Source organism: Cydia splendana, chromosome 22 (assembly GCF_910591565.1).
Source record: "Cydia splendana chromosome 22, ilCydSple1.2, whole genome shotgun sequence".
In the NCBI taxonomy this organism is placed as follows: Eukaryota; Metazoa; Arthropoda; class Insecta; order Lepidoptera; family Tortricidae; genus Cydia; species Cydia splendana.
This window is the reverse complement of record NC_085981.1, coordinates 2,671,908-2,688,206: the sequence shown is the minus strand read 5'-3', so window position 1 is coordinate 2,688,206 and position 16,299 is coordinate 2,671,908. Positions and strand designations below refer to the sequence as shown.

Below are 16,299 nucleotides of genomic sequence, written 5' to 3'. Positions count from 1 at the left end.
ATTTCAAAAGGGACATTTTCTTCTTCTTTCGAGAACGGAAGCAAGAAATATTTGAGATCACCTTTATAATAACAATAGGGTACCTAAAGGTATTACAAGTAATGCATGATAGAGATTCCAATTACATGAATTTTCAAATTTAATGATATTGATAAGATAAACTATTTGCTGTTATTATACCTAACAATATGTAACCACTATATCAATTTCACCATATATTAAGTATCTTTGAAATGTGCCCATGTCTGTATTTTCTATACATCATGCTTATTTTACTAACTTGTTTCTCCATGTTTAGATAAGAAACGCGAGGTGATATCAACATCGAAGGCGATCGTGGCCGCTTCCCACGAAGTAGCGCGATTGGCGCGAAAACTGGCGCTCGAGTGTACGGATATGAGGATAAGAACGGTTAGTACTGTCAAAGAGAATTTGAATAGAGGCGTATTGTCAAAGTTAATTTGTAGTCACAGTCAATTTACTTCCATCTTTCGACAGATGGTTAATTCTTTTAGAACGCCATTTGACTTTGATCCTTATTCTTTCACTGACATGATAAGGTTTGGTGCCATCTTTTCGAGCGATGGCGCCATACTTTGGCCTATTCTCGAGTAGATGGCGACACTTTTTGATATTTAACAAATTGAACACATATCAGTGAAAGAATAAGGGCTGATTTAAACGGCGCGCGAACTCGCATGCGATTTTAGTTACATTGCGGACTGTTGGTTACGTCCAATTCAACCGACCAATCAAAACCCGCAATGTAATGAAACTCGCATGCGAGTTCTCGCACCGTCTAAATGAGCCGTAAGGATCAAAGTCAAATGGCGGTCTAAAAGTTTTAATCATCTGTCGAAAGATGGCAGTAAATTGACTGTGACTACAAAATGTACTATGACAATAACTCTCTATAAGTACACTATTATCATCGGTAGGTACTATAAAAACAAGGTAGTTAATAGGTAGTAAAAAATCAAGATGTCGACCGAAGACGATAGTTAATTAGTACCTACTTACTAGGGTGATTCACTTTTGTATGGAGAAAAAAAAGTTGTAATATTTTTCCTGACTTTGCTCACCAATGGAGTCTCCCCACACTAAAAACTATCTATTTCAATTTTCAAAAGAATCGAATAACGTTTAGAGGTTGCACAAGTTGAAAAGGTAGAGTGAGAACCCCATACATTGCGTGAAAATGAACTGTTCTAAAATGACAAAATATAATGAACTGATACTAAAATCGAATGAAAAATCTGAATTTTGCGTCTAAAACACGATAAAAGCACTTTTCCTTTGGAAATAGGTGGAAAAATTGAAAAATTTTAATTAGAACATTTATCGAGTAACCAAAATCCAAGTTTACTACTAATTTTAAAATTTATTTATATGTAGAAGGTTCAGTATCACACTACTCTCCGCTTTGATGGTAGCCGCTTAAACCATTTTCTACCCTCCGATGTAGAGTCGTTGGTTATTTGAAAAATCTTTGTTGATGTTGTGCAACCTCTAAACGTTGACCGATTTTAATTTTTTTTAACGTATAATATTTTTTTATCAGTTAGAACAAGAATTCGAGCAAAGTCAGATGAAAATCGAAAATTCGGAAAAATGAAACACCCTACTACTTACCTCAATTTTACAAATCCACTTTAGCATCTTTCCCTAGACTGCTTTATATTTTTATGTTAATTGTTAACCAATATTCGTTTTGTTTACAGAATCTGCTGCAAGTGTGTGACCAGATCCCTACCATCAGTGGCCAACTGAAGATGTTGACGACTGTCAAGGGATCTTTCTTAGGACACCAAGGTGAGTGACAACACGTCTTCCAACCCCTCGTTGGGGGTTGTGCACAAATCACGCGAGGTGTTTTCGGCTACTTTTTGACCCCTCCCTCCCCCTTGGTGATGTTTGGTGAGGTTTTCGGCTACCCCCCCTCGCCCACATAACCTCACGTGTATTTTTTTGAAATTTTGTCATTCGACATAATTCGACCACGCGCTCCTATATTTCGTAAGACAGACTCGCTGTTTTGGAGTTAGGAGTGAAGATCTATGTTTAACGAAACCGAGAAAAAGTATCTACTCATGTGGTAGATATCGTGATCTGTCGTGATTTTTTTCGTGACCCCCCTCCCCCTATCGAACCTCGCGTGATTTGTGCCAAGCCCTTGGCAGTACCAGGGTGGAAAGAGGGGATGTAAAGTTAAAAGACGATGTTCATATGATTTTTTATAATAATAGTTTTCTAAGACGTCGCATAAGGAATATTATAATTCTCTACATTTGTATAATAAAGATTGTAGTTCATTATAAATGACATACATAAGTAGGTGTCATTATATTAGAAGAGTAGGCAATCTTGTACAATCCTTCTAATTAATGTAATGGACTAGACTTACTAATGAATGCGATTTCTTCCAGGTTCTGAAGAGGACATTGAGGCGATGAACATGCTGATAGGAAATGCCCAGAACTTGATGATGAGCGTAAGTACATTTTCCTAATTGAACTTAACTTTTTTTTATATGTTCACCTCATAATTACGTAAAAAATATACCGGTTTTCGACCCTAGTTATTTAGTAAGTGTTCAACACGTGATAATATTAAATTTGAGATTGTTTGATTGGCTCATCATTTTGAGGAGTCCACATAAGTACCTATATAATTACATTCATCATTTTTTTTCATAAATTATACTTTCCTGACACATATTTCAACATATTTAGATCACAACGGCTACCGGTTACACTCATTTGTATTTTAGTCGCTATTGGCGACATGTTTGTGAAGCCGCTGCGAGCACTCGTGCCTGAAGAAGGACCCCCGATGGGCCCGAAACATGTCGCCAATAGCGACTAAAAATACAAGTGAGTGTAATCTAATTTTTTTTTTCCTTATGCAGATCCAAGACGTAGTGAAGGCAGCGGCGAGCGCATCAGTTAAAATCCGCTCTCAGCGCGGCGGACCGAAGATGCGCTGGGTTCGCAAAAACTACCACTGACGAGGGGACCAAAGATGTATACGTAGCAATAAGTTGAAATGTTTACAAGTGCCATTTGTAATTTAATTTAATAAAGATTTTATATTTTACCTAATCCGGATTTTATTACAAAAACATATAATCGAATGTTTATCCGCACGTGGCTGCTGCAAAAACTATTTCTGATGAAGGGTACCAAATATTTTATACGTAAAAGTATGTTGTTCTTAGGTCCATAAATAAAACCAAGTAGGTTATATATAAGAATAAATATTATAATTTTCTTTAATCGTTATATTACATTACTAATTCAGCACATCTAACAGCGCCTAGCCTACGGTTAATATCAACCATTTAGCTAAAATTTAATGCGTAGTGGCCATCAGATATATCGGAGCGGCCAAGGTGCCCACAAACATCTAAACACACCTGTATTATCAAGGCGTTAGAGTGCATGTTCAGATATTTATGAGCACCTTGGCTGCTCCGATATATCTAATGGCGACTGTACCTATAATGAAATTGCGATAAAACAATTGGGTTTAAAATGAAACTACTTTTTAGGCCAAGTGGAAACTATCTCGTATAAATAATAATTTCTTAAGTATATATAATTTATGTGCTAAAGAAAGGACGCAAGGAATTTCGCACTTTGAACCGGCTGTTCCCATCTCTATCGCACGCGTATAATTATATTGCTGTGCTGCTCGCAGTGCCATTAACCGCCGGCATCATGGGCGGGACAGAAATATAATTTACGCGCGTGCGATAGAGATAGGAAAAATCGGGTCAACGTACGTAATTCCTCATGCAAAGCGCCTTGATATCCATTATAGAATTAAATATTCATATATCAAGGCGACCAAGCGCAAACAAAATTAAACCTTATGCACTCACTTTAAGGCCCACTTGCATGGTGCAAGTAAGCAAGTAACCCACTAACCCGGAGTTAAGCGGTTAAACCGTTAACCCTATGTCAAATTGTACTGGTAACCATGGTAATTCCAGGTTTAGTGGAATGGTGAAAGTGGCCCTAAAGAGCGAAATCAGCGGGCTCAGCACGGTTCCATTTTTATCGCCTATCACTATGCGCGTCCCTTTCGCACTTACATACTTGTTAGAACGTGACAGGCATGGTGACAAGCGATAAAAACGCGACCGTGCTACGGGGGCAGGTTGTAAATAAGCAATATATTCTTATTTACATTATATCTAAGCCGAAAAGCTACCAAATTAAAATAAATAAAATGAAATAAAAGCCCAAAGTAAAAATAATCCTTTATTAGAATAAATAATAATCAATAAGGCAACAAAAAGTTATAAAATATTAATAAATCACGCTATTATTAAAATTTAGTGACAATTTAGCACATTTCCTACATTAAGTTAAATACTAATCTTCTATATTAAATACACTTAAAGCTATTTACTATGTATAATGTACTTAACCTTTTTCACGCCATTATTTACTGGTGAAAAGGTTATATTATAAGAGTCAAGGTAAGGTGTGCAAGACTACAAAAAAATACTATAAAAAGTATAGTACAGTCAGCCGCAGAGATAACTGACCCCCCGCCCCCCTCCTACATAGAAATTTGTTTGCAGGGGGTCAACTAACTCTGGAGCTAATTGTACATTCCTGGCAAGTAAGGTTAACCTTTCGTATGCTACTCTAAAATGTTGGCTGTCCAAACATGTCAATACTAAGTGACTTGAAAGTAAGGATGTAGGGATGCACTCATCAGTGCTCAAGCATACAAAGATAAACTATGACACAAGGCCTGGCAAGACCGAAATGTCCTATTTTTAGGACAAAAAACAGTTAAAACTGATGGATACGGTCAATTATTCAAAAACAATCTTATCTTATCTTGTTAACGTTGTTTATACCTACTCATGAACCTCCAGGTCTATTTTTTTATATTATCTTTGTCTCTGTACATTGTGTCCAATAGTATGTAATATGCTGATTACGACTGTTTGTGTTCTAAATAAACAAAAAAAAAACAAGTTAACTCCATATTTACTGTTAAACAGAATCATTATGTCCTTTTTTTAGGACACACATAAAAACCTAATAATTTCGCTTGCAAAGACAGAATATATACAAACCCATACCTATTCTCATTAGTATACCAATCACACGATCATACAAAAATATACATTATTTCATTTTGTACAAGACAATCTCTCAAGGCGAATCATAAGGCGAGGCTAAGCCTGTCTGATAAATACAAGTACAATAGTACATTATATACCATATATGGGACATCACAACCGGAAGACATACTGTTTATTTTCTAATACTGTGAAACGTCACAACTAAACCCCTTTATAAAACTAAGCAATCTTATGTTAAATTTTATTACCATTTAAAACACAAATGTCTAAATGATAGATACGGACAAACGATTATCAATGGCTTGTTAGACTTGACAGGAGTTTATAAATAACGCCGTAAGACCGTACAGTACATACAGTAGTAGTATAGCCCAATGTCCTTTTTTTAGGACACGCATGTAATCAAAACGACCAATAAGGTGACATTTTATATCGCAGCAAGATAATTGTAATTAAATGAATGTACTACTTTAAGGACACTGTTTCTTAAGTTAACATCTGAAATTTGATCCCTACGTCTTGTAATTTTTTTTTATCTTTCTTGTGAAAAATGTTATGAACACATTTTTTACAAGAAAGATAACATTTTTCAAGTAAAATTCCGGCAGGAAATTTTCACATAATACTGAAAGCTTTTATTCAACATTCAGAAAACAAAGCTTGCAACATTTCACAGTACACAAATACCTACACATACAAAGGTGTCTAAACTTTAAAGCAATATTTTGACTGTAAAATAAAATATATATTGACAACTTGAGTCATACGACATCAACTTATTGGGAAGACCATAAAATAAACCTATATTCATATATAAAATTAAAAACTGTTTTTATTTGTCTTTGTCCAATACAAAATGAATCGCACCATATAACTCTCTTACTAAACTACATTCATTCTTAATTGTAACTAACGCGCCTAAAATTCAACCTTATATTCAAAGGCATAGGGTGGATATTTAAAGGCCTGCTACTTAGTGTACTTCTTTACCAATGTGTACTAATAAAAAAGGTCATTGACTTATGACTATAGCAAGAGTTAATAACCTTTTTTATACAAATATTTGACACGAAGTATAATTATACATTTAATATAGTATGTTATGCATACATATTATTATATATTACGAAATAGCACGAACAGATCAGATTCTTGTAAATGTAACATTATTTAATTAATTATAGTATACAAAAATACATGATATGAATTAAAATACGGTTTTCGAACACCATTAGTAGAAAAAAAAACTTACTAGCTGCCAAATTATTTATACCGTAATAGTACATTACGATACAAGTACGAAAAGTAGGAAATTACCTATTCGCACGTGTGTAGTACAACATTTTACAGTACATGTAGCCCTTTAAATCTTCGACATAGGCACGTAATATGCAAATTACCGCACTAGGGCGGTAAAGTAGCACCAAATAGCACCATATGTACTGTAAAAGTTCCTTTAAAAACAGTATATGACACAAGAAAAATGAAGGCCAAGTCGCAAAACAATTATTTAGTTGTACTTATTTTGAGTCGCTTGTATTTTCAGTAATAACCAGAATAATACTAATAGTGTTCGAAGACATTTGTGACGTTCCACGACAAAAGGTACCCTATGGCGGCTGGCGCTTACGTCGCATAGCGCCGCAATATTGGAGCGACGTTAATAATAGCGTAAGCGCCAACCGCCATAAGGTACCTTTTCCCGTGGGACGCCACATTTTATTAGGACCAATTTCTACACCTAGATTACATTATAAAGCACTAGCACATGGCACTTACTTTCCTCATCACACATTGTTCAAAACAAAATTCGTTGTAAATAAAATGCCAGCCGCCAAGCGATTTTTATCCTTGTACAATACACATAAAGTTTAATTTATCTTGATACGTCTTGACGGTGAACGAACACAAATGTAAAAAATGTTTAACTTACGAAAGTGTTACTAAAATATTAGTATTGCATAATCGAACGTACAAAAATAAATTTTAATGTAGCAGTACATTAAGGTTCATTTTAGCACGACAACATAAGATAATACGATAAGAGATAAGCTATAACTATAAATATTATGCGATCTCGTGCAGCTTTCCAAATACATTTTGAACTTTAAAACTAAGACGATAGAGTTCAATATGCTTATATTATTGTAATCTGCACTTATATGCTTTACAGAACTGGTAAAATATAAGTAAAATTAAATACCTAACACATTTTCATGCTGTGTGTTTGTTGATTGTATTCATATATTGATTGTGGAGATTCAGATCTTGTAGCATTGCTCACACTGTTAACTGTGTCAGGCGTGGCTCACTCCGCGATTTCGTCGCTTTGCAACAGGTAGCTACAAGTACATCCGTCCCACACCAATTTTGGTGGCTAGCCATAAGCCGCGCGTGGCGCTGTCGCCACCTAGCGGTCATATCTGTCCTAATCGTAACAGACGCGTTTGGTTAGAGAGTGAATCTTCTGTACATAGTACTATTATTTATTCTGTGACTGTGTACATCGGTGGACCTTTTGCTTTTTATAATAAGGTCCACCGATGTACAGTTGCTGTTTGTACTCAACTTAAGTACCCCTTTCCTTCGCCTTAATGCTGTATAGAAAAGCCTATACATATTAGGGAGCTGACAGTATCAGTATCACGCATTCACCTATTACATTGATTCTTGGTAGGGATTTAGATCTGGTACCATTGCGTTAATTGTGCGTTTAGATCTGGTACCATGGTGAACGACGCACCCAGCGAAGCCAGCCTTCCTGCTAGGTTCTAATCTTGATGGAGTATGTTTCTATTCTAGTCTGTGGTTTTACAGATCTGGCTGCATAGAAGTACATTTTTATGCTGTGGCAAAAGACAAAGCATTGCATTTATTTCTCGCATACATTTATATCTGGTACCATGGTGAGCGGCGCTCCCAATGAAGCCTGTAGCCTCCCTGCTCGGTTCTGATCTTGATGGAGTATGTTTCTATTCTAGTCTGTGGTTTTACAGATCTGGTTGTATAGAAGTACATTTTTATGCTGTGGCAAAAGACAAAATATCGCATTTACTTCTCGCATACATTTAGATCTGGTACCATGGTGAGCGGCGCACCCAACGAAGCCTGTAGCCTTCCTGCTCGGTTCTGATCTTGATGGAGTATGTTTCTATTCTAGTCTGTGGTTTTACAGATCTGGCTGCATAGAAGTACATTTTTATGCTGTGGCAAAAGACAAAGCATTGCATTTATTTCTCGCATACATTTATATCTGGTACCATGGTGAGCGGCGCTCCCAATGAAGCCTGTAGCCTCCCTGCTCGGTTCTGATCTTGATGGAGTATGTTTATATTCTAGTCTGTGGTTTTACAGATCTGGTTGTATAGAAGTACATTTTTATGCTGTGGCAAAAGACAAAATATCGCATTTACTTCTCGCATACATTTAGATCTGGTACCATGGTGAGCGGCGCACCCAGCGAAGCCTGTAGCCACCCTGCTCAGTTCTGATCTTGATGGAGGCGCCTTCAGCCGCCTTTACTGTCTCTTTCACCTGGATTAAAGAAGAAAAACATTGTAAATTTGCTTATATGTATGTATGTATGTATGGCACTTTATTGCACATAAAACTTATACTTTAGCAAAGATTCGTTAATGTAAAATCTAAGAAATAAATATAATTATTAGAATTGCTTTGAATTTGGCAGCCAATGAAGTTGGCGCCGTACGGTGCCGAACCGGTAGATGTCGCTGTGTCTTGTTGGCAAAAGTTACACTACAAAACTTGACACCAATGGCAGCATACAGAGCCAAATATAACTATCAAACTCGGGGGCATGTTTTTTTTTCTTCGGTTTGGCGCATCTTATACAATTAATAAAGCGGTGTTTATATAAAACTCCACTGTGTTTAAATAAATAAATATTATAGGGACATTCTAACACAATTTGTCTATTAAGCCCCACGGTAAGCTCAAGAAGGCTTGTGTTGTGGGTACTCAGACAACGATATATATAATATACAAATACTTAAATACATAGAAAACATCCATGACTCAGGAACAAATATCTGTGCTCATCACACAAATAAATGGCCTTACCAGGATTCGAACCCAGGACCATCGCCTTCGCGGGCAGGGTCACTACCCGCTAGGTCAGACCGGTCGTCGTGTTTATATAATAACTTACACTCTGCATCAGGTTTTGTGCGTTTCCGACCAGCATCTCTGTCGCCTCCTGGTCCTCCTCGCTTCCTGTAAAAGGAAATTAGTATTTAATAACTTGATCCGACTCGAATGACCCATGACACTTTGGCGTTTGTTTTGCGCAGGAGATTCGTGGCTCGTCATATTCATATGTAACGCGCGTCATATGTCGCGTATTAGTTTAAGTATTGTTTAGTACATTACGTACATACGTTGGTTTTCGTACCAAAAATACTATTATGTTCACAGTCGACATCTAGATCGAGTAGCGGAATTATCAATACTGCTACTTGACAATAGATGTAGCAGTACTGATAATTCCGCTACTCGATGCTAGATATAGACTGTGAAAATAATAGTATTTTTGGTACTAATACTGATGTATGGAGTGAGCAATCTGTGTATTTTTTTCTCTATGGTATTATGAAGTTTTGTCAAAAGAAAAAAATAAACTCTAAGAATAATCCAGCGAATGATTACCCCGCTCATAATATTATGTTTATATTATTAACAAGAACTGTATGTAAGACAGGCACTTTCACTAATGTGTATAAATTGCTTGTTAACACTATATAGTGGTTATGCAAAAATGGTTGTCATAGTATTGAGGTTGCTTGCGACGTCTAGTTTGATGGTTCATGGTTCAACACATATTTATAATACGCCCTATTTTTAAAGGCAGTGTACAAACTTAAATAATTACTTTAACACATTCACTACCAACGTTTTCATAGCGCTACGCTAGTAGCCGATGTCAGCGTTTTCCCGCTTTGTAAAGAAAGCGACTACGAACACAGAACCCGCCGAGCGGGTACCCATGTAGTGTGCACCATATATGACACGCACACTCTCTCACATGTACCCTATATATACCCTAGCATAAGTATCATATATCAGAATAAACCTATACTCCTGAGATAGTGTTTGTCTTTACGTCCCACCTCACATGGCGACCCTGCCTGTGCCTGTACTCAAAGTGTTAATTTACTATGAGAAGTGTGTGGTGTAAATGCTATACATGATTGAGTGCTAAATACGGTGACCTCCGTGCTTATACGAAATGTCTTAAGCAGACATAGAAGTTATTGTGGCAAAATAAAGTGATAGACAAAATGAAATATCGACATGTCTGTTATCAATTTTACCTTGACTTTATCATAGATATTTATAACATTGTATAATAACATAGCTACCGCGAAGTACACAACACATTCGATATTTTCTTTGATATTTTGTTAGTTTTCAATTTTTTTTGGCACTGTATACTACAGTTTACGTTTTTATTTTTAAGTAGGTACCTACACTAAATATAGTAATAAAGAAATTATGCAACAGTTTGTAATTGATTTGCGTTCTTAAAATTTGTCGGTAATTTACAGCAAGTAGAAGTATTTTTTTTTTTGCAACTTGGCTGTTTATTCATATATATGGTGCAATAACATGCCAAAAAACAATAAATAAAAAGTTACATATTTTAAATATTAATCTGTGACGTATCAATAACAGATTTATCGATGTTTCATTTTGTCAAACACTCGTTTATGTCTGGTCTTGAGTTAGACTACAGTGAGTGTATTTGATGAGAACACGGTGCAACCACATAGCCCAGCGATAAATACCTTTGAAATCCGCCATGCCGACTGTTAGGAAGCAAGAAGCATAGTTAGCGAAGCAGTAAAAAGATTTAATTAGAGCAAAATGTTAAATTTCTATAAGTGGGAAATTGTATGTTTAAGCATGGTAAGATTGAAAAGAACTACTATATTACCTACGGGAATTATATAATAGGTCGAACGACTGAGTCACATATTTTTTTGTTCAGATTATTTTAGGATCAGATTGATATTGACATATCATTTCTGCGGTCCCCCCTCCTATTACTATCCCCCGTCTGGCAAACACAACTTGTCAGTCAGTAAGAAAAAGGAAAATTACTTATGATTCTCACTGGCTACGTTTGAAATGAGACAGTCCGGGGCCAAACTATAGTACTAATTTCCTACAATGAAGATTAAATCATTATTAGATGGAACAGAGTTGCTTTCGTTTCAATTCGTTCCATTTCAAAACAAAATAAATTAAATTCTATTTTGTAAGACCATTGATTCAAATTAGACCACCATTTTTTCTTGTATTTATTAGACATATAATAAATAATCTTACTAAACTCGTCCGAAGTAGACGAAATAAACAATTGAACAGTTTGTTTGACCTAATATAGTCTATTAACATGATGAACATATTTTTAACAAAGGTTTGAGTGTCGTAAAACTTTAAATTGATAGATTTGAATTATATTAAATTAGAAGTTAAAATTGCCTCGTTTTCTAAAAGCATGTACAAGATCTTAACACTCCTGTACACAACTTTGTGTACCTACATAACATTTTTGAAGTTTTGTTTTTGAAGTTTTATTTACAATTTTACAGACTTAAAAATGAAAAGTGCTTAGGCTTATAAAATTGTAACTCGTAGCTCATTCAAATGGGACTATTTTATTATCTTAAATGGTATTATGTATTACTAATTACTTATAAAATTAAAAAGAAGACAGAATAAGAAAAATAGTGAAACAGTTGAAAATAATTCGCTGTTTCGTTACCTTGAGCTCCCAACATGGTAGCCTTGACGGTTGACAGGATCTTGAGCTGCGTGCCGATGGTGGGGATGCGCTCGCACACTTGCAACAGGTTCTGAAATAAAACGGGACATTTAGATCCCATGTTCGGATAAAATACTAAGAAAAAACCGGTCAAGCGCGAGTTGGACTCGCGCACGAAGGGTTCCGTGCCATTACACAAAAAAAAAATTGCAAAAAATCACGTTTGTTTGGCCAGTTTTTTCTTATTGCCACTTCTGACATCGAGTATCACTTAAAGGAAAACCGACACAAGTATTTTGTACTCACGGTCCTAATTCAGTGAGTTTAACAGCAGTATTTTTGATAGATACGAATCAAACAAACAATAACTCTACTGCCATATACTTACGGTCCTAATTCTCTTGTCAGTGCACTCCAGCGCAAGTTTCTTGGCGAGCCTTGTGACCTCTTCAGAAGCTTCGGCGTTCGCCTTCGCCGTTGAAAAACCAACTCTATATCAAATACTTACGATCCTAATTCTTTTGTCGGCGTTCTTTAGAGCCAGTTTCATTACCACGTCTAAAAGACTCGATACAAACAAATAACAACTCTACTGTGATATACTTACGGTTTTAATTCTCTTGTCAGTGCACTCCAGCGCAAGTTTCTTGGCGAGCCTCGTGACCTCTTCAGAAGCTTCGGCGATCGCCTTCTCCGTTGAAAAACCAACTCTAATACTTACGATCCTAATTCTCTTGCTTCCTTTAGAGCCAGTTTCATTACCACGTCTAAAAGACTCGATACAAACAAATAACAACTCTACTGTCATATACTTACGGTCCTAATTCTCTTATCCGTACACTCCAGCGCAAGTTTCTTGGCGAGCCTCGTGACCTCTTCAGAAGCTTCGGCGATCGCCTTCGCCGTTGCGATCAGCTCACGCTTGCTACCTGCAATGGACAATGGACTTTAGTGGGATGAAGATAGGGTTTGTTTTAAATTGACGATAATGTGTTGCTAGTGTAATCAAGGGCTATTTTGAAAATGATGATACAAAAAATTTTGTGCAGAAAAACATTCACTACTTAGTGAAAATAAATGATGACAAGTTTATTTTTAAATGTATACGAGTGACAAAAATTTGAATAGGTTTAAAACGATTTAAATACCCTAAACAAATGAACACAATGCATTTCAGAAAAAGTCTTGATAATCGAATTTAAACTGTTGTGAGACATACTACATAATATTGAATAATTTTTCACTGTTAGTGTTAAAGGAGACCTAGGCTCTCCGAAACATGTCGCGCGAGTGACTTAAAACAAGTCTGAACCGTAAAATAATTTAATAAAGTCTTGATACTCGTTATCCAAACAAAGATTAAAAAGAATGAATCTGAACATTTGCTTATCCATTATGGATGGTTGCACTTTTACCGTCTATTGTGTATGCGTCACTCTCGCACTTCTATACTTAGACGACAAAAGCGCGACCATATTAGGCCCGCGCTTTATAGTTGAAGTCATTGATCATTATAAAGAATTAAATCAGTACATAAAAGAATAAAAAAGATGTACATAAATATACCTAAATATTATTGCTACTATCTACTTACAGCTAAAATAAACTCTAAACACATACACACAGGGTCCACATTGCAACAAGCAACTTACCACTCAGATTCATAGCGACCACTGTCCGGAAGGCGGTGGGCAGACAACGATTATATGATAGCGATATATACAGACATGATATGATGTGATATTTACATGTATGATTTTATAGCAGACAGATATAGGCCACTATTAGTGCAGTTCACGTCTGTCCCACGCTAGAAGCACCATATATCCGTGAATGCGGTCTTAGACGCCTTTTCGATTGGCGTTCACGGCTACGCTCCCTAACGGCTCGGCCACGACATTGCGCGACTTGCGACGGCGGCAGCGATTACCATAGGTTGGAGGGAGACACAGCGATCGGGCCTTTCGTTCCCACCTATGGTTATCGCTGCCACCGTCGCAAGTCGCTCAATGTCGTGGCCGAGCCATAAGGCTGCGGACTGGATGCACGCTCGCGGCAGCGCAAAATAGGTTGTCTATTGTTTGTCCGAAAATTATATAAAATAATACTCATATGCCCGAATTTTATTTGCCCGAATTGTTTGTTTACCATAAAAATGATGTGACATACTCTTTGTTTACCCGATTATTAGATTCCAGAACGTACGAGTGCCATACGTGTTGTTGTCCATATTATTAATTGTAATAATTATATTAAATAGAATATTTAACCTCACCTAACCCACTTTTCCAGTAGTATTTCTTTTCTGTAAGGGTCGCAGTTCAAACCTAACCTAACCCATTTTTCTAGTAGCATTTGGTTTCTGTAAGGGTCGCAATTCAAACCTAACCTAACCCACTTTTCTGATAGCATTTCTTTTCTTTAAGGGTCGCAGTTCAAACCTAACCTAACCCATTTTTCTAGTAGCATTTGGTTTCTGTAAGGGTCGCGATTCAAACCTAACCTAACCCACTTACCTGATAGCATTTCTTTTCTGTAAGGGTCGCAGTTCAAACCTAACCTAACCTACTTTTCTAGTAGCATTTCTTTTCTGTAAGGGTCGCAGTTCAAACCTAACCTAACCCACTTTTCCAGTAGCATTACTTTTCTGTAAAGGTCGCAGTTCAAACCTAACCTAACCCATTTTTCTAGTAGCATTTGGTTTCTGTAAAAAAATTATATTATGGCTAGTGATAATTATGGCTTACAATGATGATGACAAATGATATTATTGAAATTGATTTTATGGGAAACAAAGTTTCTGGCACGTGACTAATATAGTAAACAATAAGTATTGCATATGTAATTATGGGAAACAATATAATGGCTTTTGACTATTATGGCAAATGAAATTATGGCAATTGAAATTCTGGCAAGAGGGTGTATACCCGCAAAATAGATTTATTCAAGTATACATTTTGATCGAGAGGCGCGAGTGACTCGATCAGAATGTATAGACTTAAATTAATCTGTTTTGGATGACAGCGGCGCCCAACCTGCGGCCTAAGGTTTATTCCCAGATGTTACGACTTACGAGTCACAAGAAGTTCTAGGAGTTTTACTGTGTAATAGTTTTATACCAGACAAAGATACACGGTGTAACATGAGGAACCCGAATAATTTTAACAGCGTATTCCTTATCATATTTAGAGACAAAAATGTCCTATAAACTTTTTTAAATTCGCCTAGTTTCAGAAATATTACCAATTAAAAAAATAACAAGTTTTATTGTTATATAGTGCAAAACGCCTTCTTAATGGCGATGTTGCTACTATGTGACGTAGTCTAAATATCCTTATTGATAGATGTCAAAAAGTGACAAGTAACACTTTGCAAAATCTAGGATTTACGAAAAAAAAAGTAGAAATCCTTTAAGTAACAAGTTTACCAATAACATTTACTTTTTATGTACAAATACATTCAAAAAAATTTAAAAACAAAACAAAAAAAAATTTTTTTGGCGAAATTGACCAAAACTCTTTTTTTTTTTTTTGACCTCAGAAATGCGTGGTAAAAATTTTTCGCATTCCTCGTGAGCACCTTGTATATGTTACTTTAATGTTAATGCCAAGTTTCAAGTTATTACAACATGTCGTTTAAAAGGGAGAGCGTAACTCGATCGGTAACTGGTAACAACTGATTTTTTTTCTCATAACAACAACAATAACAGCTGGGAATAACCCTGATAGTATAATTTGCGTAGATTAAGAATATTGCTGACATTATAGCAAAATATAGTGTTTCTTATTATTTTAAGCTTCTTCTTACATAAGTAGTTAAGTACCTATCCAATCAATAAGTACTTTTTTTATTTTATGTATATGTACAATAGCTCTCACACTGTGAACTAATGGTATAATGTCTGTGTTCGGGCGTACATATATGTCGTACATACTATATAGAAGCGCGCGGTAGGTTGTATTTGAGAAGTCCTGTTTGGCACGCAGGGAGTCTATACATACCCATATTATTAGTATACTGTAAACTATCTAAAAGTTACGTAAAGAGCAATTAAATTAGGTCACTTAATGTCAAATTCCCGTACAGAATAACCTGTTTTCATTGCTCTTTCAGATCATTTTATTTATAGAACATTGATAAGTTAATAAATTACAAAACATAAATATATTACACTTAGGGCTCATTTAGACGATACGAGAACTCGCATGCGAGTTTCATTACATTGCGGGTTTTGGTCGGTCGGTTGAATTGGACGTAACCAACAGTCCGCAATGTAACTAAAATCGCATGCGACTTTGCGCGCCGTCTAAATCAGCCCTTATTTTTTCGAATATCAATAAGCATAGACGCATAAGTTTTAAAACTTAGTAACCGATTTATTTTTGCAGGAAGCAGGAAAAAATTT

The 16,299-nt window shown here is 36.0% G+C and overlaps 2 protein-coding genes across 2 annotated transcripts in view; one reads left to right on the top strand and one right to left on the bottom strand.

Moving 5' to 3' along the window:
* The window catches only part of LOC134801441 (talin-1-like), an 86,255-nt gene extending 83,159 nt beyond the window's left edge, over positions 1-3,096 (top strand). The window contains exons 81-84 of the mRNA XM_063774003.1: positions 299-411; positions 1,722-1,812; positions 2,427-2,491; positions 2,909-3,096. Coding sequence (XP_063630073.1) covers positions 299-411; positions 1,722-1,812; positions 2,427-2,491; positions 2,909-3,007 — 368 coding nt within the window. The 3' untranslated portion in view covers positions 3,008-3,096. The remainder of the gene's footprint in view (positions 1-298; positions 412-1,721; positions 1,813-2,426; positions 2,492-2,908) is intronic.
* Positions 3,097-4,252: 1,156 nt separating this feature from the next.
* LOC134801454 (vinculin) overlaps positions 4,253-16,299 on the bottom strand; it is a 54,868-nt gene continuing 42,821 nt past the window's right edge. The window contains exons 21-27 of the mRNA XM_063774043.1: positions 15,829-15,885; positions 12,711-12,823; positions 11,895-11,985; positions 10,912-10,932; positions 9,276-9,340; positions 5,003-8,641; positions 4,253-4,851 (exon numbers count right to left, since the gene is read on the bottom strand). Coding sequence (XP_063630113.1) covers positions 8,534-8,641; positions 9,276-9,340; positions 10,912-10,932; positions 11,895-11,985; positions 12,711-12,823; positions 15,829-15,885 — 455 coding nt within the window. The 3' untranslated portion in view covers positions 4,253-4,851; positions 5,003-8,533. The remainder of the gene's footprint in view (positions 4,852-5,002; positions 8,642-9,275; positions 9,341-10,911; positions 10,933-11,894; positions 11,986-12,710; positions 12,824-15,828; positions 15,886-16,299) is intronic.